The sequence below is a fragment of the Ischnura elegans genome, chromosome 12, assembly GCF_921293095.1.
Source record: "Ischnura elegans chromosome 12, ioIscEleg1.1, whole genome shotgun sequence".
Taxonomy (NCBI): domain Eukaryota; kingdom Metazoa; phylum Arthropoda; class Insecta; order Odonata; family Coenagrionidae; genus Ischnura; species Ischnura elegans.
In genome coordinates, this window is record NC_060257.1 from 81,018,180 (window position 1) to 81,042,940 (window position 24,761).

The 24,761-nt window shown below is 36.4% G+C and overlaps 1 protein-coding gene across 1 annotated transcript in view; it reads right to left on the minus strand.

Annotated features, from left to right (window-relative positions):
• Positions 1–11,171: 11,171 nt before the first annotated feature.
• The window catches only part of LOC124168649 (acetylcholine receptor subunit beta-like 1), a 310,521-nt gene continuing 296,931 nt past the window's right edge, over positions 11,172–24,761 (minus strand). Inside the window, exon 7 of the mRNA XM_046546912.1 lies at positions 11,172–18,089. Coding sequence (XP_046402868.1) covers positions 17,925–18,089 — 165 coding nt within the window. The 3' untranslated portion in view covers positions 11,172–17,924. The remainder of the gene's footprint in view (positions 18,090–24,761) is intronic.

Sequence of the window (24,761 nt, forward strand, 5' to 3'; positions counted from 1 at the left end):
TATCACTTATCAGCATTACCCTACTATAACAAAGTGGTCAATGGATTAAATCCAATCCAATTGAAGGAGTTCTGTACTTCAATTGCCCTCCACACAGCAATCTAGCAGGGATCAGGCAACCTCAGAAAAAAAACCACCATTGCCAGGATTTGAATGCAATCCCATCGGGTGGGAAACCAATCCACCTGCTACACTGACCATCTATGACACCGCAGGTCAGGGAGCAGCAGAGAAATGCCTCGCATTGATGTACATGAAGAAACAAGGATGAGGTTAAAGGAGATTCAGTGACAAAGTTTTAACAATTACATCAAAATAGTTTCAGGATACCATGACACTCTTGTTTTTGAATGGTGACAACAGTTTCACCTATGCTGCACTTGTGGTTTTCAGATCAAACTCCTAAGTCAATTCCTGTGTCTACTTATATGTTGGGTGGGGTCTGCTTGGGTGATGGAGACTTGTGATTAGAACCCTGCAAAATAGCTTACGTACTTGGTCACAATAGGGTGGTTCCCTATTTTTTTTTTTGCCAAAATTTAAAGATTATTATTCCTGCAGTATGTACTTCACGCTTTTAGATTTTTAAATGACAATATCTACTTTTCATGATTAAATGAAAAGTAAATATTTTCAAGCGCAGGAAAATGCAACGACTAAGTATGAATACTGGGAAAAGCCCGTGTGACGTCATTCTGGTTCCCGCTGCCGTCGTGTGTGGTGACCTTGGGGCAAGAGTATGTGCGCCGCTGCGATGCAGGCTGCTAGCAGGTAGCAGAGTACCCTGCTAGTAGGTAGCGCTTCGCTTAATTATGGATTATTAATACCCTTTCAAATGAAGGAAACTTTCTGAACATAGCCAGTTTTAATAGGTGATTATTAAGAAATGTTTCCCTGAGCTCTGTGCCTCATGCATGCATTGGTAATCTCAGACGATGTAAAACTCCTCACCACTCGTATAGCATCTAGGTCCCTGTGACGTCATGTGGAGTGGCATCGCATGGGTGCCAATCTGGCCTTTTTCAAATGAGGATAAAATTGACCATTTACATTTGTCTAAACTGGAATTTCCAAAACCAAATAATTTGTATATTATGAATACACTAATGCGGTGGGTAACGAATTGCAATCAATGCCTTTTGTTTCCTTTGATGAAGGAAACTACCCTATTGGTCAGCTGGAAGTGAGTAATTTCCTATTAACACTAGAACCGCTGAACTTTCAAATACCACAAAAACCGCAGCATGGGACTTTTTTGTCCCATTGGCAAAATGCGTTGATCCTGCCATGTTTAAGTATAAATGATGGTTTTTTGTGGTTTGTGTGAACAAAACATGTGTTTAGGTTAAGTTTAAAACATTTTATTAAGTATAACTAGGAATACAGTAAACTTATTTTGAAGCGTGTTGGTTGCAAGCTCAGACCTACAGACGTGCCGGGCAGAGGTGACTCGGCCGGCGCTGCGTGAGTAGGCGGCCGGCACAGTGCACAGATTATTCCCTGCTGCGCTTCTAACTGACAGAATAACGGTATCTGTGCTTCGATCCCCCTCGTAATAAACTGCTATTATGCTAAATACAAAATAAGTGCACAAAAAAAATGAAATTGCATGTTTTCCCCATATGGGACAAAAAAGTCCCATCCCGCGGTTCTAGTTAAATGGTCGTTTTTCTCGCGAACCAAACATCGTACAATATTTTTAATATGACCATTCGAAAGAACATAAAAAATGAGTCAAAGTAAGTAAATTTCAAAGGGATCAAACCACTAGTACATGAATGGCAAACATTTGCAAAGGGCGATGGGACAAAAAAGTCCCGTCCGTGGTTCTAGTGTTAACATCTTCAGTCCCAATGTATCATATACAAGGGCTGTCCAGAAAGTAACACAGGTTTTGAAATAAAAAATAAACAAAGTGAAAATAACGATTTTTGTCATATAAATTTTGAAGTAAGGCTCTCTGGCTATTTTTTTCCATAATCGCCATTGAAATTAAGGTATTCATCATTGTGCGGTACAAGCTTTTGAAAACCCTGCCTGTAGAAATCTGCTGCCTGCAAGTTTAACATTTAGATACACCACCATGCAGTTCAGCGTCAATGTCAAATTGCTGTGTTGCGAGCCACATTTTCGTCAATGGGAACAGGAGGTGACCCCAGTAGTCTCTCTGTGCCAAATTCGGGCTATACGGTGGGTTATTGAATACTTCCCATGCATGGGCCGATCTAGCGGGACAGCTTGCCTCCCCCCCAGAAGCAAAAGTCGCAGAAGTCTTTAACCCTTTCGAGACCGCGGAGTTTTCGTCTTAGCTTGACTGCTGTACCGCTCCCCAAGAGACTCTTCTTTCTCATGGTACGGAGCATTTTTGGAGGGCATTCGTTAAGAAGGGTCTCGCTGAACCTTTTTCGACCCCTCCACGGTGGGACTCCGTATTATCTCGGACTCCGAGAGTAGTTGTGCTCCCTCCTTTCCGGGTTTACGACCATACCTGCGGCATTGGTTCGCGGTCAACTTATGTATTGCTTATATGTATTTAGCAAATGGATAATTGTTGCTTGCACGTAAATTACAGACATTGAATATAATTCCTCATTTTTATCTGAGCATTGTCAAATTTTAAACGAAGTTCTAAGGCCATTATCAAAGCAGCAACAATTTCCATGTTGATGTTTATACATAACTCGAGATATAAGTTAATATTTGTCGTAGAATTTCGTTTAAAAATTGTAAACGCTGCTCAAAAGACAAACAATTCAATTCTTAGTTTATATTTCTTGAGAAATGAACAAATATTTATTTCGAAAATTGACTCTATAAACAATTGTATGACCGCTGTCCCTTACCGCTGAGAGAGGTTGTAAAAGACAAAGGGTCCGGGTACCTGCTCCCGGATTCGGAGGGTTAATCCTAAACCCCGAAGCGTTGGGTCCCGAGACAAAGGCGACCTAAACCAACGACCGTCCTGAAAGGGGGAGAGCTCGAAAACGTATATATACGGGTTTCGTTTTCTTGACCGGGAAAATCTCACACGTATATATACGCCCGTGGTCTCCCGGGTCAGGAAACGTCCACACGTATATATACGTGTACGGTAGGGAAAAGGTTAAGGAAAATCGGACCTGGATTGAAAAAATTTTTCTACAAATTTTCTTTTAACCCACGAAAAATGATATTAGAATAAGACATGCAACTAAAATAATTTTATAAATTAAGCGCAGTTATAATTTTCTTAAAATGTTGGTTTAATTCACCTTTTACATGCAAAAATGTTAAGACTTGAACGACCATGGCTTGCCCCCCCCCTAGTTTTGATCCTGGGTACACCCTTGTTCCCATGCAAAACCATCCCAGAGCGCCTTGGTTTCATTGGCTGTGTGTGGACAAGCATTGTCGTGGTGAAATAAAACTTTCTTGCTCATTTATCCTCGATGCTTTTTTTGTATCGGGCATGTTAACTTTTTGAGTGATTATTCCTTGACCATACACATCGCAAATCTGGCGATAATTTTCAATTGCTTAGTGATTTTTTGCCAACAAATTAATCTCATTACAGCTCACACTTTACAACTGGCAGGATTTTCAATAGCAGCGCTCATTCTAACACTGCAATGTACACAAAGTACGATCAGCGCGATGCGCAAGATACCCTGGCTGGTTGCGTACAGAGTGTAGGAAAACACATGCTGAGGCAGCAGCACAAGTCCCACCCAGTGCAGTGCCATGACAAAACCTCTATTACTTTATAGACAGCCCTCGTATGATACATCTGGTTTTTTTTTCATTTCCTGATGCAAGAGTGTCTCCAAGTGCTGAGCACTGCTTGTATCGTATTCTACACATTCTACGCTTGAACATATTAAGCTTTTTTCCATCTTTCTCTTGAATCCCAAGCATGTTTGATGACGAGAGATTCTAGTTTTGCTGTTATTCTGTATTGAATGGCATTAACCCTTTCGAGACGGCGGAGTTTTCGTCTTAGCATGACTGCTGTACTGAGCCCCAAGAGACTCTTCTTTCTCGTGGTACGGAGCATTTTTGGAGGACATTCGTTAAGAAGGGTCTCGCAGAACCTTTTTCAACACCTCCCCGCTGGGACTCCGCATTCTCCGAGAGTAATTGTGCTCCCTCCTCTCCAGGTTTGCGACTATAACTGTGGCATTGGATTGTGGTCAACTTACGTATTGCTTATATGTATTAAGCACATAGATAATTGCTGCTTGCACGTAAATTGCAGACTTTAAATTGAATTCCTCATTTTTTTCTGAGCATTGTCAAATTTTAAACGAAGTTCGAAGGTCAATATTAACTCATTAAATGCAGCAACAATTTCCATGTTGATGTTTATACAGAACTCGAGATATAAGTTAATATTTATCATAGAATTTTGTTTAAAAATTGTAAATGCAGCTCAAAAGACAAAGAATAGGGTAGTTTCCTTCATCAAAGAAAACGAAAGGCATTGATGGCGATTCGTTACCCACCATTAGTGTATTCATAATATAAAAATTTTGTTTTAGAAATATCGGTTTAGACGAATGGCAATGGTCCATTTTTATCCTCATTTGAAAAGGGCCAGATTAGCGCCCATGCGATGCCACTCCACGTGACGTCACAGGGACCTATTTTCTATACGAGTAGATAGGAGTTTTACATCGTCTGAGATTACCAATGTACGACACAGACTTCAGGGAAACGTTTCTTAATAATCACCTATTAAAACTGGCTAAGGTCGGAAAGTTTTCTTCATTTGATAAGGTATTAATAATCCTTATTTAAGCCAAGCGCTACCAGCCAGCAGGTACTTAGCTACCAGCTAGCAGCCTGCGTCGTATCAGCGCTAAGCCTCGTCTCAAGGTCACCTCACAGGGCGGCAGCGGGAACCAGAAATACGTCTCACGGAGAGATTTCCCGGCATTCATACTTACGCGTCGCGTTTTGGCGCGCTCCAAAATTTTCACTTTTCATTTAATTGCGAAAAATAGATATCGTCATTTAAAAATCTAAAAGCGTGAAATACGTACTCCAGGAGTAATAATCTTTCGATTTAGGCAATAAAAAAATAATAGGAAACCACCCTATTCAATTCTTAGTTTATATTTCTTGAGAAAAGAACAAATATTTATTTCGAAAACTGACTGGATAAACAATTGCATGACCGCAGTCCCTTACTGCTAAGAGGGGTAATAAAAGACGAGGGGTCAGGGTACCTGCTCCAGGATTCCGAGGATAAAGCCTAAACCCTGCAGTGTTGGGTCCCGAAACAAAGACGTCGTACACCCGCGACCATCATAAAAGGGGGATAGGAGGAAAACGTATATATTCGGCTTTCGTTCTCTTGGTCAGGAAAATCTCATATGGAAATATACGGCTTTCATCTCCCGGGTCAAGAAACGTCCACACGTACATTTACGTCTTTATTAGGGACAAGGTTAAGAAAAGTGAGTACCATTTATTGATACCATTTCACTTGCTTTCAATAACATGACCTTACGTAACATCAATACTATATACCTATGTATGCAAGTTTTTCCTTTTTGCATAAAACCTTTCTCTTGTAATTGTTGCATTATTTGTATGTATCATAGAGTGATACAAAGGGTCACTATCACTACGATAACAATTTTTTTAGAAGTAGATAAATATTTTTTAGTTCTATTTCTGCATAGATATGAGGAAAACGCAAATTTTCTGCGGAAAATACACTTTCAGGTCTGAAAAAGAAAAGTAAATACATGTTCTTGAGGGAGAAATGGATGAGGAGCCTGCATTCTGATGAAATAATCAGAAATATAATGCACTGAACATGGCTATGCTTGATCACTCTTCAAATAAATGCCTCACTTTTAACAGCTCCTCATACAAAAAGAAAAATGATTTGGGCATAGCAACATTGTTAAGAAAATGTTCAGTCTCGGTGGTTGACCACGGACTCAAGGTGAGTGAGTCAAGCACAGACACAATCGGTCAGGTGTGCAGCTAGGAATTAAGGCTGGGGGGGGGGTTTCAGGCGCAAGTAATACTGGGGGTTTGGGGGTATTGCATACCTGCCTGGGTAAGCTGGAGGTGCGGAGACCTTCCCCCAGAAAAATTTAAGATAAATGGTTCAAATTGGTGATTTTTATGGCCTTCTGAAGGATATTTTATTAATCCTCACACTATTCTATTAGCAATATTAATCCAATCACATAAAATAGATTTAACTTAAAAATTTCTATGGGCTCTGGGGGGGGGGGTTTATCCCCAAAACCTCCCCTCGCTGCACCACGGCACTTGGTTATCTTGAGGTTCCAGTACATACATTTGATTCGACAACTAGCCGAGAGAAAGTTGGTGAATTTGGGAGGCACTTTGCTTAGCTCTCCTAGTGACTGACCCATGACTAGGAGGGATATTCTCCTCCAGTATTAGTGAAGTTAGTACACATTGTGACTGTTGAAGTTGATTTCAATTTAGATAATCTCAGTGGCCTCGCATATTACTCTGGGGTAACACCATGATTCTCTGGACAATAATCTAGTGGCATGAAAACCTTTGCAATGCCCAGGTTCGATTAGGGCAGGTTCAACTGCTGCTGAATGGCGGAACTGTTTTTTCCATTAGCAGACATGGAAATCAACATTGTTCTTCTGTTTGAAGACATCATCTGTAACGCTGAAGAAACTGCTGTCACCATCCAACAACAATGCAATGGCATACCGAAAGAATGCCAAGCTAGACACACTGTGAAATACTTCAAACCATCTTAATTACTTGAAAATTTTATGTGAAGTAAAAAATTCCACATATTTAATGAATACCGATTCCTACTTCATATAGCTTATATAAGGCAAGGGTAAGTTTTTAGGGTAGAATAGATAAGGAATGCCGTCAAATATCCTCAGACAACGTAAGTCGCTTCTGTTGGAGCGCCAAAGGCAGCTGAACAGCGTACTACACATGCTACGCTGCTCATCCCGACATGAATCTGAAGCCTACCGGTGAAGTTCAGCGAGTCTTTATAATAGCTTAACAACTGATTACAGATTTTCCCGTACATAAAAAAAAATTAATAACAGCAAGCAACTGGCTGGTGAAGATATAAAGCAAAATACAAGTACTTCATCCTTGTGGTGGAAAGAAAAAAATATGACACCAGGGAGAACCGAACGTATGACCTACACATCCGCAGCTCTATACGCTAACTATTAAACCACAGCAGCCAATGAGTGTAAAAGGCATATTTACCATTTTAAAATCCAATTATATAGAATAACTTAGCTTGTGCATGAATGAAAAAACTAAAATTATTCAAAGTCCACACAATCTAACATTTATGAATTTTAATTTATGGTCGGGATACCCGATGAATACAATATATATATGTATTAGAGATTCCTTCCAGCATTTTTATATTATTCCATGTCGCTATTCTTGTGAAATTATGCGTTTTTCTTACGACCATCGTTTTGCCATCATTTCATCAATGTGAATGATTTTCAAATTATGGCCATATGATGTTATGTCTAGTCATGCTATAAACGTGCCAAGAATGGGAAAATTGTTCTTATACATAAATCCCTTAATGAATACTCTAAAATGATGGAATAAAAACATCTACTGAAGTACTGAAAGTTTGGCATCCATTTTGTCATGACTCTGGATGTTTGTCGACCTGGCCGTAAGATACCCATAACAAGCTTACTTTATAAGTGCCTTCCTTATTTCTTCCTATCACCTTATCACAATGACTTATTTGCTAGCTGGGTTACTAAAGGCTTCATTACCATCTGCTACTTCTACTAGTATGAGGGCAAGTGAAGCAAGAAATCGTACACTTGAATACGCATACACAGCATTACTGGTAACTTCCATGCCAAAAGGTTTAGATTTGGCGATAAATTGTTGCATTAACCCCGTCTGGCCACTCCCCAGAGTCAGGCATTCCGCAAGGGGGGGGCACACTTTAGGGGCTTCAGTACGCCCTCCCCCCAAATTTTTTCCTTTTCGGTCACTGCTCACCGAAAGTATGCCGAGAAGACCACCACCCCTGGAGCATTTATCTCCTCACACACCTTTTTTTGAAATACAGTAATACTCGCTCATAACAATCATGCTTGTAACCAAGTGCTACCCATAAAGAGGTGAGTTTCCGGTCCTTTGAATTTTCCTATGATTGCCGATGTAAACTTCCCCACACGTGACGAGTTTGGAATAGACTAAATCCCCGCTTTTACAAACTATTCTCTGGTCCCTTGGGGAATTATTTCCTCTTTTACAAAGAAATTAAGGCCATGTATCTTCGCTACTTAACCATTCCTTACCTTAGCATCAGTTCTCACGTGAGGCCATCACCAATTGTTCTCACCTACTGTTGGTCTTAAAATCAATCCCTTAACGGCCGTTTGATAGAAAAGATGGGATTATGGTTCATTGTAACGGATATGTTGGTTAAATAAAGACGATTTATGGAATATTAGTCACCAATCCTGAGATGGTTAGGGCAAAATCCTTAAATATCAATAGTAAAATAAAATCCCTTTTATAACAATATAGAACGAAGGTCCCCTCAAATTTGCCGAGTTTTACTGTAGTAGTATTTAATAATGTTTACCAATAAACAACGAATTTTACCTTCGTCGTCCCGCAAATATACAGCTGATTTAATGAAACGCATGGCTTTCCAAGTTTAGGGAACCCACACACCACCCCAGTCCCCCTGAAGCAATTTCTGGCCATGTGCCTACCTGGAGTGGTTGCCGAAAACCAAAGAATTCAATATCAAATAACACCACAGCCGAACCCAGAAAAAGCAGCCAAGTTTCCATTTTTGACTGAATAGAAGTGATCTATTTCTAGCAGCAATAATTAGCCAAACATCACTCAAAAGCATTTTATTCACTCCAATGGCACTTTGAAGCTCTCCTCTTTTATTCAACCAAAATGGTCAATTTAAATTGCAAATAAAATGCAAGCTTAAAAAAATTATCCCAAAAATTACAAGGCATCATGGCTTAGCAATGGAATTTGGCTGGGGAGGACCATATGAGTCTACGCATCTTTGTGTAGGTCTGGTCGCCGCTCCAAACTAAAGAGGGGCTTCTCCCTGAGAAATTTTAAAAAAATTTAACCTTCTGAGAACTTCAATCAAGCATAATGTCTCATTAAATTTGTGCATAATATAGTAAGTAATATCCAGCATAGTGAGGAGAGTGCTTGCCATAATTGTGATCTTTGAAGTATCATCTACTGCTATTGAAGGCACATTGCTGGATATTACTTACAATATTATGCACGAATGTTATTAGACATGCTTGATTTAAGTTCTCAGAAGATTAAATTTTTTAACTGCTATTTTTCTTTGATATTCAATAAGAACAATTTAACCCTTATAGGGCAAGTGGGCTGATCTATCAGCCCAAGTGTACATGAGAAGAGTGCCACAGGCCGATCAATCGGCCAGATTTTGTCACACTTGTGCCTTTTATTTTATTGCTTTCCTTACCTTTTATAATTCATTTTTAATATCTGTAATCCTTTAAAATACCCATAAGTATCAAGAGCATATGAAAACAATATTAGCTTCATAAAATGCATATTAGGATTTACTGTATTTCTCTGAATATAGTCCCCCCACCTAATTTTGAGGCTTCAATTTCGGGAAAAGTTAAAAAAAAATGCGTTTGAATATAGTCCCCCCCCTTTACTTTTACCACAGGCATTTTTGAAAAAAAAAAAGGGGGGACTATATTCAGACATATACGTTATATAAATTTTTAAGTGCAAACCAACAAATTCGCCAAAAAAGCCCTAGCACTATTCAGTATACCAGACAAAATAGGCTAGCATCAAAAGGGTTACACGTTGTTTGCTAAGCTGGTGATAAACAAACTTTCATTGGAGAGCCACCTAATTGATTTCCAACTTTTCAATTTTTCCATAAATTAAAAGGGGGGGGGGTCATGCAAACCCCTTCCCTTTCATCCAGCACTGGATATGCCCCTGTAAGGAACGGATTCACATATTTTTTTCCAATTAACGAAATAAAAAAATGACAGACTTGCCAAAAGAGAGGCTACCAGATTAATAATACGTAGCAATGGTTTGTGGTGATCAAAAGCCAAGGAAATAGACTGCGCGGCAATACTCATACTGCCACAAAGCCAAACTTGCTATTTTTCTCATGCATCCTACCACATAAGGAATTATTTGCTCATTGCTTTTGGTAGATGAATATTTATAATGAAGGCAAAGAAACATTCTCCAAATATTTCAGATGCCTCATAAACCAGCTCTAGTTGAAAAAAATCTTTTCATAACATAGCTAGGATATTCAACGATCATGTTTTTCTTTCTAATAGTGGTGTTGCTTACCTATAGTGATTAAGATATATTGAAATCAGTTGAGGGGTAATATTTTCAGGTATATCCAATCTTCAATTTTGCTTACAGGATGGTAAGTATTTGAAGTCAATGATGCATCAACTTAATGGATAGTTATCAGGCCATATCATGGACCTGATAAACACATTCAATATGTATGTCCTGATATCATGCTGCTGAAGCCAATCGATGCATCTATCACTGAAGCTGTTTCTCAAAAAGCTAATCACATCCTGATTTTTCTTAATTTCACCATAAAATAATATGCATTCAATTCTGGAATGATTACTGGTATATTGTATAGAATCATCATTAAAGCTTTTTGTTTCATGTCATTTCCAATGCATAGGAAAACAGTTCTGAGAATAAATATATAATAATTATTTTTGCTGAATTTAGGTGTCAAGGGCTTGCGCATATTACTTTCCCAAATCTGTCCCATTTAAAAAATTAACATCCATGTAAACTTGACATCATTCTAATTACAATTTGACCAGAGAAATGACTTTACACCTTTTGTGATGCATGATAACTCATTAAGAAAGTTAAAAAATTATCGGTGTAAAAAACATGGCATTTATTTGTGAAGTGAGGCACTAATAGTCAAATGATCAGATCAGTTTACTAAAAGACATATTTGGATAGTTTAAATCTAATCAGAAATAACTATTATGATTTATAAGTATAAATTAAATCTATTGCATATTTACTTCAAATATGTCATAAGAATTCCTACCCCATTTCAGCACATTAGGTACTGATGATAAAGCTATGTTGATACTTAATATTTACTAGAGTAATTTACTTGAAGACAACAGGTGGAATAATGCTTTATGAAAATTTCATCAACCATAACATCTCAATAGCTATCTAATCAGTTTGAGTTTCTCAAACTAAGGCCTGTGGACCACAATGTAAATACATAGGCAATGAATTCCACCCATCAATCAGGCTTATTCATTAAACCTCACACATTCTTACTAGCAGACTTATCTGTGTACCACATGCATATATATAGTATAAATGAAAAATGTCATTGAATACAGAATTTTGATCTTTTAAAAATAGATAAATGTGTATTTCCTATACTCTGTATAGACAATGACAATCTTTCTCAATAGTGTGACCCTCCATCAATTCTTTCTTACATCATAACTCAATGTACTGTGTGTAGCCCTATTCGTGTAGTCTGGAAACCCCTGCATAATGGCTTTTCATTCCTTAAGTGGTGCGTATTTCCTAAATTCACATTATTTATCCTTTCACTAGACTAATGATAAGGCACTACATATTAATTTAAGTAGGTAATTGTGATGTACTTATTTGAAAATTGAAATATTTAGGGCAGATGTCATTAAAATCAAATTTCCTTGAGCAATGACTTCATATTTTTTTTAAATATAAAGGTGGAGTTCATTCCAGTGAAATAATATGCTCATACGAAACGTCACTTCCTGTTTCAGGATGTATTTTTCCTGAGAGGAACCTACTTTGAATAAACTTTTAAGACGGTGAGGAATTTTCCTGCTGATTTTTATTATTAGCTGTAGACTATCTTTCTCTTAGATGCATTCACTATGAAGTTCAAGTTTTGTTATTATTTTCTTCACGACGAGACAAAATTGTCCATTGAATTTTAATAAAATCAAATAAAAGTAGGTTATTTACGTACTCTTTGTACAGAAGCTAATGAGTATCACCTTTCTTTAAATTTATTCACATTTAGTAGCACTGATGAGCTCAAGAATTATCCCGCATTGATAATAAGTTTAAATAGACCAATAGCTAGTGTACTGGTTTTTGATTTTCATTTATTATTTAGGAATTCAGTCGTTCACTTTGAACTAGCTTTGTAACATGGGACATGTTGAAATAATAATACCTCAATGTTTTCTCCAACCACTTTCTATTAATTTTAACAACAAACAAAAAATAGATATATGTGTGTGTAAATTGAATATATATATTTGTTGGTAATAATATATTACAGTTTTCCATCTTAAAGATTTAAACATTTTATTTCAAATGCCTCCTCTTCTTTCACATCTTTTGCACTGGAATTAAGTAACAAAGGAGTCGTTTAAACCAAATGTGTATTTTCCTCATTTTTTTAATTTAACAATGTGTTATTAGGCGCATATTTTTTATCAGAGGAGCTAAATTCTTGTATCGTCACAACACACTTTTACTCAGTGTGACTCATAATATCCCTCACTTCATTCAGTCTCTGTCCTCCTATTTAAAGTATATACAATTTAAACAATACGATTAACTTCAAACATGTCTTTATTAAGTAGAAATGAAAGTTTTTAATGTTTCATCAAAATATAGGAATTATGTAGGCATATCTTAATAGTGCAAACAAATAACAGTGATTTAAGCATTTTTTTGGCAATTTATTGAGATTGCCTATCCAGGAGTGTATAATTTCAAACATTAATTCAAGCAAGAAGTTTTCATTTTGAAAAATATCAGGAAATATTTTCACCTACATAACAAGTTCATTGCCAAAATATTATAAGCTAATATTTTATTGAACCAAGATACGACCTGCCTCATTTTAAAACCACTATGTCACTTTATGCAGTAAATGCAGGTTTGTTATTTAAGGAGACCATGAAAATTTCCATGCCTGATTTTTTCCCTAATGATGGAATATGTATTACACATAAGGTTATTGATGGATGAAATTATATATTTCATGTAAACAACTGAGAAACGTCAAATTTATTACTGAAGGGACAATTCCTTTTACCATTTATAACAATAAATAAGGGATATATGAGGTAAAGAAACAGAGCAAAGTTTAAGATTTCATTTCATTAATTTTAAACTTTGATATTCTTTGGCTTATGATTGTGAAATATTCGTTTTATATCGTAGCCTCATTTATAGACCTATTTAGGCAGCCATAGGCCAATGTCTTGACACAATTTTTATTCAAACAATACCTATTTTTTAACAATGCATCTTTAGATGTCATGTAGCTCTGGAGAACATTTACGCTACACACTATTTAATTATTTAGCTAACTTCTCCAAGCTCACTCAATTCTCAGTTTCAGTCTCTCCATTACCAGTTATATCATGCGAGCAAATTCTTTCGTTTTGCGTGTAGGATTTTCTATTTAAAATTAACGGTCAACTAATATTAGATGGCTTTAATGATGGCAATCCATAATTATGGCATGCATCCGATGGAAATCGATCCATATCAATCATTTTTAAACCGGAACGAAATTGATTTAGTATGCCGCCAGTTTTATGATAAGCCGTTATAACTTTTTAGCAGTGAATGCAGATTCTGAAAATTCGGAATATTATACATTCTAAACAAAGAGAAGGAAAACAAATTGTTTTATAACACATTCAATTTGTTTAATCCATTATTTAAAATGAAGACATCACACAAAACATAACAATATTTGATGCTGTAGATAGTATCATCCTTCCATTTGTGTGAGCTTTGTTTAAAAAGAAATTAATTTACCATCCTTGTAAATTAAATATCCTCAAGAAAACAGCATACTCAATGGTGTACGTGGTGGTTTTAGACTCACATTTAACAGAGCACCTATATTAGTTTAATTGTAATTTAATTTCTCTATCTCTTAGTAAATGCTTTTATTAAATAATAATATGGTTTTATTGCTGAATATCTTGAGTCTATTGTAATACAATTATACAATTTAATGGCTGATTATTTAAGGCATTCTTTAAAACTTTGATCAATTATATTTATATATCAAGAATTATATTAACTAATAATTTTAAGACCAATGCTAGACCAAGATTCTAATTACTTTTTTTCCCTTCCATGACAGCTTTCCACCACATTGACCTAGCCTTTGGACCATCCTGCTTGGGCTGCAATTGTGTGTGGATTGATTGAGTGTTCTGTGTGTGTGGGCACACATTTGAATGCCAATGTGCTTGTCTATGTATCAGTAAAAAAACTTTCACAGATTATCCCCATGTTTATATCCAGTGTGCAAATTATGCATGTGTAGTTGAGTGGTGCTTTAAGGAAATGTCACACACGCACATTTTTGAGAGCTATTAACACTAAAAATACACAGGCAAACCAATCATTAAAGCATTCAATCAATATTTTCAACCAGAAAGGCTATTAAATGTAATGGACTAAAGGTTACATTCTATTTTTTTTATCGTTGTCTCAAAACAGCTACTTAAACCACTATCCACCAATACTGAAGTATGTAATGTCTAAGAGGCGTTCAATCGTCTCTCTCTCTCTCTCTCATTTTTAGTAGCTTGGAAATGTTTTTTTTTCTCTTTACAGGAGGGGAGGTAGACGTGTTACTATCACCTTCACATTTCTTTCAATTCATCTCTTTCTCTACTTCACACACTGACATCGAGTTAATTAATTATTCAGCCAACTATGTACATTCAAGACTGCCAAGAATGCTGTAACAACCTTATTTTAGTAATTTTTATTTGTTGTTACTTTTCAATAAAGTTACTCAACACTTGTGGCAGCGCATTTTATGTAACAAACATCTTCTCACACACGAAGGGAACAAAGAACACTCACTGTGGTTGTGAAGACTGATTTACAAAAAACAAACACACTATTCGACAACGTCTTCTCAAATATTATGATAGTCATTGAGCATTGTTCTTGACTTATTTTTTATTGTTTGTTATTATTATTATTTGCAATTTATTTATTAATAGTCTTTTCAAAACATGCATGTGGAACAAAGTTACTGCAAAACTGTGCCCAAATTGTGGTGAATTTCCTATGGGTCTATCATGTACTTAGACAACTCATAACTTTTTTATTATTATATCATTTTCTTTGATATTAATACTTCCTTTGCCTTTTAATTTTCATAAACAATTGAAATGTAGTAATGAATACATGCTTTTGTGTATGTATATATGCAAATGCATGTGTTTGTGTGAATATATATACAGTTAATATCAACTATTGAAAGAAGCATCAAAAGAGAAGTATTTCTGTAATTGGGAATTGTTGTCGTGAGGCATGTGCACAAGACTGAATCAACAAGTTTTCATAAAAATAACAGACTGAAAAGCAATTTCCAAAAAGGGTGTCTAGATTTAGTAAAAAATTAATATTCCCTTTGGAAGCCCTGGAACGCCACTGGATGCTTTCTTTTTTGGCAAATGTGTGGAATAGATTACCAATTATTGTTATAAGTTTATAACTACTGTTCTGTATAAATTTATTTGCAGTGAATGTAGTCGCCATAGTTCATTATACAAAACTAGGAATAGAAATGGGCAAATTAGATGAGAATACCCCTCCCAATATGTTTTAAGTCTCTAATTTATAAAAATTCATAAAAAATGATTCACCTCACTGTGTAAGAGTTGAGTAAATTATTCTTATCGAACTTGTGCACTGCTTTTTTCAAGAAATATGATTTTTTGAAAACATTAAACAAAGAACCTATTCATATTTTAACTGTTGTATTTTTAAGCACAAAGTAGATTATACTTTCTGCACTGTAGATAATAGTTTACAACAAAATTTTAACCAGAAAAGGATTTCTAGAAAACATGTAACACACATTTTTTCATTATCAGAACTTTGCCTTTTCATTAGTTGCTTGTGCAGCCCTTTGCAGCTTCCTTGATACAGTAAAACATTGGGGGATTTTGACTTTCTATCAACCTGCCAAGTATGAGTGCCTTAAGAGGTCACACTCATTGCTTCAACCAAATGCTGTCAGTAGGTAGATCCATTTTGTTGGACGGATATGTTATGCTATGGATAATTTGTTATTGTTATTATTTAGGAGTGTTGTTCTTGTGGGTGTTTCAAAAATATAAAACAGTAAACAGAGTTGGTGAGGCTAATGTGAAACTAATTCACGGAGATGCAGAATGGAGTATTCCTCTCTTTGAATCTTTTATGTCGCTAGATAACTATGCCTTTCATTAATCTATAATTTGAAACTGTGTGAACTAGTAATAATAATTGGCAGCCTAGATTCCACTGTCTCCTTCCATAGAGTTTCAACGAATTCATGTCTTCAACTTGGTTCTTAAAGGCAAAAGAATGGATTTTTTTTTAATTCCTGTAGTTTCTTCCCTTGGACAAAATCTTTAGGATTAATCATGAATGCTCATAATTCTAAAAAAAGTAAATGTGATTCATAATAGATATTTTGTATTTTAAGAGACTAGATTCGTTTCAATCAAATATTGACAACTTATTATGGAAAATCTAATAATCAGTAATAAAAGAATTAAGAGAAATAACTCCTTGAAACTGGTAACCTTCACCATATTTTTTTCATAATGCCCTAGTAGCATCAGACAAGCACATAAATTATGCCTGGTAACTTTCCCTCATATTTAACTGAGCAGGGATCAGGTGTGTTAATGCATGTGTATGTTTTTGAAAGAGTACCCCAGTCTAACTTTGTACCAATGAATCATATATCAAGGGCTTCTTCTGAGGACATTTGCAAATACAAAGCAACTACTTGCCTACCATGGTGTCATCTAAGCTCCTAAGTGCACCCACAAAGATACGAGCTTAATAAAAGTTTTGTCCTTCTCTAACACACTCCTAAATATACATTGACAGTTATAGAGCTTAGTAAAGGAAGCTTGGCCGAGGTTTTAACAGTGAATAGTGCATTCCTTTGCGTCCCCCACCTTCCCATCAACAACAACAGGAGGCAAATTTTTAACATGTTGTACACCCTCCCCTAGGATAATAAGAGTTTCTATATATAATTAAGTTTGAGCACATGGTTTTTCTTTTCCCTTTGAATCATGAAGGAGTCTTATGTAAAATTGAAAATTTTTCCATTAACACTTCAGTTCCAGTGTTCCTCACACACTCATTCGCACACTCTCAAAGGACACCATTGACAAGGAATCACTTGGACTAGTAAGTACATGCATTTGAAAAATTTTTAACTGGGGCATAAACATAACTTTTTTAAAACTTCATTTTTTTAGGATTAAAACACTGCGATTGGCCATGAAACTGTCACACTCACTTTTTTAACCACATAAAATATGACTCTTAGCTATCTTCATTTTTCTTCTTTGTCATTCATCATAAATATTTTCACTGAAAAAAACTCTGAGTTATTTTTCGCTGTTTCAAATTTAGAAAGACATTTTTCCACAGACTTAGTTTCTTCTACTGGTGGTATTTTTGCTTTCTTAAAAATTTTTGGATCTGCAAAACAATGAATCAACCAGCTCATTGTGGGTCATGGAGGGAGGAAGGCGGACCTGTAAAAGGATTCTCAAGTGTAAAGTGGCACTCCAGTACACCTGCAGCCTCTTCTCCATCCATCGGATCCAGCCTAGTGCTACTTGACCCCAGATAACAACGGCTGTTTCATGCTCTTAGCTAACAGCCCCATCTAGCTGGTCAAGCTGAACTGACACCTCATAGTCCGATCCCCTCCCTTTTTCTCTGCTAGGGAGAAGATGGACCAGGCCGGACGAATGGAGGTATGTATAATCATGTATAAAAATGGGAGAGAAACCACATCATTGCACCCAACACTATGAAGACACTGAGAGGACTATACAGTAGAGCTCTCATTTTCCCCTGTAGATCTCAATTATTCTGTCTTGATCTACATATTCAAATATGTGAGGCGCATCCATCAGAATGCCTATAGTCCCAGCCGTTGTCACAATAAAGAAGATATAGAGCTGGAGCCTATCTATCACCATGGCTACATACTTCCAGTCCTCACGTATCTGAAATGATAAGAAAAATTTCCAGAATTAATTATTTTCCTTCGAAATTCACGACAGGTATGCATGCAAAGTTTACACTTTCATGAGGACATCAATGGTCTTAATACAAGGAAACTAAATCCTTAAAATTATTTGAACCATGTTGTACGAATGAGGCACAAGGAAATGAAACTATATTAAATCCAAAAATATGTAAATCCAATTCTCAATTCATACCTGTCAGATGGGACGCATCCAGCATTTTCCTCAGTACACATACATTAGTGAAGTTAATGTATGAACAAGTAGGCACATATTTTACGCTACACACATGATGAAGATATTAGCATGAAAAATAAACAGCTCTCATTTGATTAAATTGAAGGATTAAAACTACAAACAATGAAAAATGACCACATGAGAAATGGAAAAATAAAAAAGAACATAAAATAAAATAATTATATTTTCCCTTAGTGCTTGCAATAATTTCTTTCTATGCTTAAATAGCAATGGATTACAGCAGAATGCTCACATAATCCCGATTATGAACATGCCTTTTGAGATGAAGCCATGAACATTCAATCATAGAGACAGGTTTATTTACCTCGACATATATGTAAGGCAAAAGAATATTATGTATAAAAACTACATGAATAATATTTTTCAAGTATGATGAAGGTACAAAGACCTAAAATAAACTCTAAGGCAAGCATGATAACATTCAAACATATGACGACATTTATATGGAAACTGCTTACGCAACATATGCTGAAGTAATATCAAAATTTCATGGCAACCACAACTCATGCTATTTCTTCACAAGGCAATACTCACCAGCTTTCATCAAACATTTTAATGTCCTTTGCATCTATATGTACACTAAAAACAGATAGTGATTCCATTGATAGGTCCTTATTTTACCAAGTACCAAAAATTAACAAAGTCAAGTTAAAATTTAGATGCTAAAAATTTACTCAGCAGGTTGAAAAATAAGTCCATCGACTAATACACTTTTCACACTATTAACATAACCATTTACAAGCATTTACCTTCTTAAGATAATTTAAAGGTTATGAAATTAACACTGTAATGCACGAACATTTATCTTGGATTTTTACACCTTCTTAAATAAGAATTTTACTTCACTTATTTCCACAAAAATATTTTCTACTCTTAGACTTACATTTACAGGTTCAATTTAGCAAAGGTAAAGAGTAGCTTCAAGTGCCGGAATTAGTGGGTAGTGTTGGTACAATGTAAGCCAAAGCAGATTTTTCCATTAAAAAGTACTTTAAAATCATGTACATGTCCCATGAAATCTCAATATGAAATGCCTAAGCCTTGAAAACCCAAAAAAAGCAGAGTAATGGAAAACTACTCCTGAGGATACCAAATTGCACTTGGCATACTGGGCCAAAGTATGACGAAACAGTGGTGCAGCGAGGGGGGGTTTTATGGGGATAAGACCCTCCCCCCCCCCCAGAGCTCACACAAATTTTTAAGTTAAATCTATTTTACTTCATTGGATTAATATTGCTAATAGAATAGTATGAGGATTAATAAAATATCCCTCAGAGGGCCGTAAAAATCACCATTTTAACCATTTATCTTAATTAGCGGATAGCCCCCGTACTTCCCGCTTACCCGTGGCGAGTATGCGATATCACTAAGCCCCCCAGTATTAGTTGCACCTGAAACACCCCCTAGCCTTAATTCCTAGCTGTGCCCCTGTGATGAAAAGCTATGACTTACAAACAGGCTCATTTTTACACATCAATATGAAGATATGAAGGATGAAATTCACCATGAAAGAAATCATTTGGCTTAGCCAGGATTCAAACCCATATCTCCTGATTGCCAGTTAGGTGTGCTACCAGTTACACCATTAAGCCATCTTCCAAGGGGAATCTCAGCCTGGGTTAACTGAACAAGACGCTGACATCTCAAGTCCACAACAATGCATAGGAGATGGAGGTCGTGCTTACTAAGCCACTGTCAGAGATATAAGCCCTATTCTGTGATGGACATTTTCTAAAGCACAATCAATGTTCCCGTTTTATGCACAACTATGGATACTTATTACGCCTTTGAGAATGATTTTTGTGGCCAATGAGAGTCAAACTAGGTGTAAGAGAAGGCAAAGGAGTGGCTTAAATTCCCACAAGAGATTTGCTACAATAGGGTAGTTTCCTTCATCAAAGAAAACAAAAGGCATTGATTGCGATTCATTACCCACCATTAGTGTATTCATAATACACAAATTATTTGGTTTTAGAAATCCCAGTTTAGGCGAATGGCAATGGTCAATTTTAACCGCATTTGAAAAAGGCCAGATTGGCACCCATGCGATGCCGCTCCATGTGACGTCACAGAGACCTAGTTTCTGTACGAGTAGATAGGAGTTTTACATCGTCTGAGTTTACCAATGCATGCATGAGGCACAGAGCTCAGGGAAACATGTCTCAATAATCACCTATTAAAACTGCCTATGGTCGGAAAGTTTCCTTCGTTTGATAGGGTATTAATACAGTGAAACTTCTATTTTACACTTTTGAATGGACCACTTACAAAAAGTGCAAAATTGAGGAAATTGTAAAATAGAGTATCATTGTTTACAGACGATATTGTTTGGGACCTGATAAAAAGTGTGCAAAATCAGGGAAAATGTAAAATGGGGGAACGTAAAATCGAGGTTTCACTGTAATCCATAATTAAGCGAAGCGCTACCTGCTAGCAGGGTACTCTGCTACCTGCTAGCAACCTGCATCAGCAGCCTGCGCATAGCGGCGCACATGTCCTCGCCCCAAGGTCACCTCACTTTGTGGCAGCGGGAACCAGAATGACATCACACGGGCTTTTCCCGGCATTCCTACCTAGTCATTGTGTTTTCATGTGCTTGAAAATTTTCACTTTTCATTTAATCGCGAAAAATAGATATCGTCATTTAACAATCTAAAATTGTGAAATGCGTACTCCAGGAGTAATAATCTTTCTATTTAGGCAATAAAAAAATAAAAGGAAACCACCCTATTACTTCCTTTTCAGCTGCAGTCTCATGTGTTTGGTTTTTGGTCACCAGGAAGGAATATGAAGCCACTAGTGAGTTAGGTCATCTCTGATAACCTACGATAGAACATGTTAAGGACAGATACGTAGGGGAATTACTGTATTCATCAAATTATATTCCTCCCTTTTTTTCCAAAAATGTCCATTGTACAAGTAAAGGACGGGGACTATATTCAAATGCTTTTTTTTTTATTTTTCCCGAAACTGAAGCCTCAAAATTAAGGGGGGACTATATTAGGAGAGATATCATATTCAAGCAAAGAGTGCCTTTTACAGAAAGAAAAATCTGTTTACTTCTGGAAATATAGACCTTAACATAAAGGAGAAGACTATTGAAGATGTAAGTTTGGTGTATGACTACATATGGAAGTGAAAAATAGACAATCAGAAAGGTAAGAGAAAAAGATGATGGCTTTTGTGGCTTGGTGCTCAAGGAGAATGCTTAAGATCAGTTGGGCGGATCAAGCAAAAAATGAGGAAGTGTTCAGAAGAGCTGGACAAGGAGAAGCATAATTAATAGCCTCAGAAAAGAGAGCAATTATGATAGGACATACTCTTAGACATAATAGCCTACTAGTAAGTCACTGAAGGGACAATAGGACGACAACCACTTGCATACATCAATCAGATCATCAGAGATATGAACAAAGCATCATATTACATACCAGCTAAAGAAGATGTTAGAGAAGAAGGATGAATGTCAAGTTACTACAAACCAGCCTCATGGCTGCTAACTGAAGAGAGGCATGACCACTGAAAATTTGTTCGAGTATGGGGTATGGAATTTCGAGGACATTAGAATCTTTGCTTTGGCATGAAATATTAATAGCTTCATCTGGTGCAATGTGGGAAGTTAAGTCTAAAATCTTTACCAGTAGACTTTACAGTTCTGATGCCAATTTATCTTTCCCATCTGAAAGTGTTGTTGTTGCCATTATAATTTCATTGCATCAGAAAACAATGCCATCAGAAATACTTAATCAGAGAGACATGGCCATCAGAATAAATATCACAAAAAATCTGGTTTAGAGAAAAAGGAAGAGTGGATGCAATGAAAGAGGAGATTTCTAAGATATGCTTGTAATAAGAAAGACTCACTATAAGCCAAACATCCGCTTTCAATGAGCCACAAGCCATAGGAAACCAAATTTATTTTACTGAGAACAGATGAATGCCAGTGGAAGATAACCAAGGGCAGAGATAGGTAATTCATAATACTCGAGGATAAATTTACCACAGTACTATAAGATACTTATCTAAAAACACAAAACAAAAGCTATCTTTATCATCTAAGTTGTTTCTATGGAGGAATCAACAACAGAAGTATAGTTAACCCTTTTGCAACTAACAACAAAAATTTGCTGTAGGACGTTTCTTGACTCAGGAGACGAAAGCTGTAAATTTTCGTCAGAGATTTTCCTACCCAGGTGAACGAATGCCGAAAATATATATTTTCTTGCTCTTCCCCTTTTATGATGATCGCAGGTTCATGAAGCCTTAGTTTCCAGACCAAACAAAGTGGGACTTAGGTCGTACTCTCAAAATCCAGGAGCAGGTACCTTGACCCCTCGTCTATTATTACTCCTCTTTGTGGTAAGGGACCGCGGTCATTCAATTGTTCATTCAGTCAGTTTTCGAAATAAATATTTGTTCATTTCCCAAAAAAATATGAACTATGAATTCAATTATTTGTCTTTTGAGTAGCATTTAAAATTTTTAAACAAAATTTCACTATAATTATTAACTTATATCTCGATTTCAGTATAAACATCAAGATGGATATTGTTGCTGCATTAAATGCATTAATATTGATGCTAAGTCTAGGTTCAAAATTTGACAATTTAAAGAATAAAATGAGGAATTCAATTCAAAGTATGCTATTTACATTCAAGCAACAATTATCCATTCAGCTAATTCGTACAAACAAAGCATGATTGACCGCAAACCAATGCCACTGGTAGGGTTATGAACCCCGAAAGGAAGGAGCCCAACTACCCTCGGAGTCTGAGATAAGTCCTAGTCCCTGCTAGGAAGGGTCAAAAAAGGTTGGTACTGAGAGGGTGTGATTATCCACGAGACCCTTCTCAAAGAATGTCCTGAAAGTACAGAGGGGACGGAAGAGTCTCTTGGGGCTTGGTTCAGCAGTCACGCTAAGGTGAGAACTCCACTGTCTTGAAAGGGTTAAATGTAGGGATGATCAGATCGGATCCAAATATCCGCGGATATTGCCCTTCATCGGATACATCAGATCCAAAGTCGCGGAAGACATTGGATCTGGATCCGAAATTTTAAATAATAGCGTCAGTGAAAACAACACCCCATAAGGGTGGAAAGAGTTCCGATTGTATCTTGGAATGCGCTGTCGCATGCGATTCTTGTCCTACTCATGAACCGTTTTGTTTGAAAGCCCTTGCAGAGGTTACGTAGGAGAATTTCAGCCATGGAAAATCAAAAAGGCAAAATACGACTGGCACATAGTGTGACTCTTCCCGAGAGATTGAACAATCATCTCTCAGGAATCTCAGTGTCAGGAATTTGAAAATGCATTTGGATCCAAAAATATCCGATCCGAAAGATCCGGCTCCGAAAACCAAGGATCTGATCCGAATTCGGATCCGAAAAAAATCCTGGATCCGTCCATCCCTAGTTAAATGCAATGGCAATATTTTTTTCATGACAGTTGGTGAGATTTTGATAATGAAGAAGTACTTATGTTCTATCCAGAGTAACCATTGAATTATTTCAATGCTAACCATATCTTACACTAGAGCAAAACAGACAGGAAGGGTGGACAAAAGACAGCACAGCTCAAGTTAGGTAATTAGCAATAGCAATGAGATGAGTGGGACAGAAAGAGAGCTAGCTAGCAAAGCTACAGATTAATTAATGAAAAGAAGAAAGTCATCAAATACTGAAGATCCACCCATGTAATTATGGATGGGGAAAGATATGCAAAACTTACATCATCAACAAAAAAAGAGTTTTATGCATAGTTAAAGATTTTTATGCATTTTTAACCCCAAAAATTCTAGAGGAACTTCAACAACAATAGTGATTTTAGCCGAGTGAAAAAATTATCTGACTCAGAGGTAGGGACAAATAATACTTGTGCAGTCACTTACAAGGTGTACAAGGTGTAAGGTAAGGTGCTTATATGTTTATATTTAGTACTCCAGAGCACACTCATACCCCTATAATGATTTTGATACAATAATAGGTATTTAGTGTTGTGATATTTGCCATACTTGGGGGAATCAAAATATCAGCACATCAATAGCCATGAATATGAAATTTTCCTGTGGAAATCTAAAAAAATTACATTACTATCAAAAATTGGAGATTGATAGAAATTTTTTGGTGTTTAAAATCAGGTTTGATGCAGAGGAAGTTAATTGATTCCATACCATGGGCAGCTGGGAGTTAAAAGATATGTTTTGAAAGAATGTATTCCAAGGCAGGATAAAATACCTAGCCCAGCAGTTTGGTGCCAACAGGAGGCATGTACTGTAATTAATATTCTTATGGTTGATGTTGAAGAGGGAGCAGAGTAAATTTGATGTAAAATCACTTTCCTCTGATGCACTCTTCAAGAGTGGACACGTGTCAAACAGAAAAGCTCAATAAAGG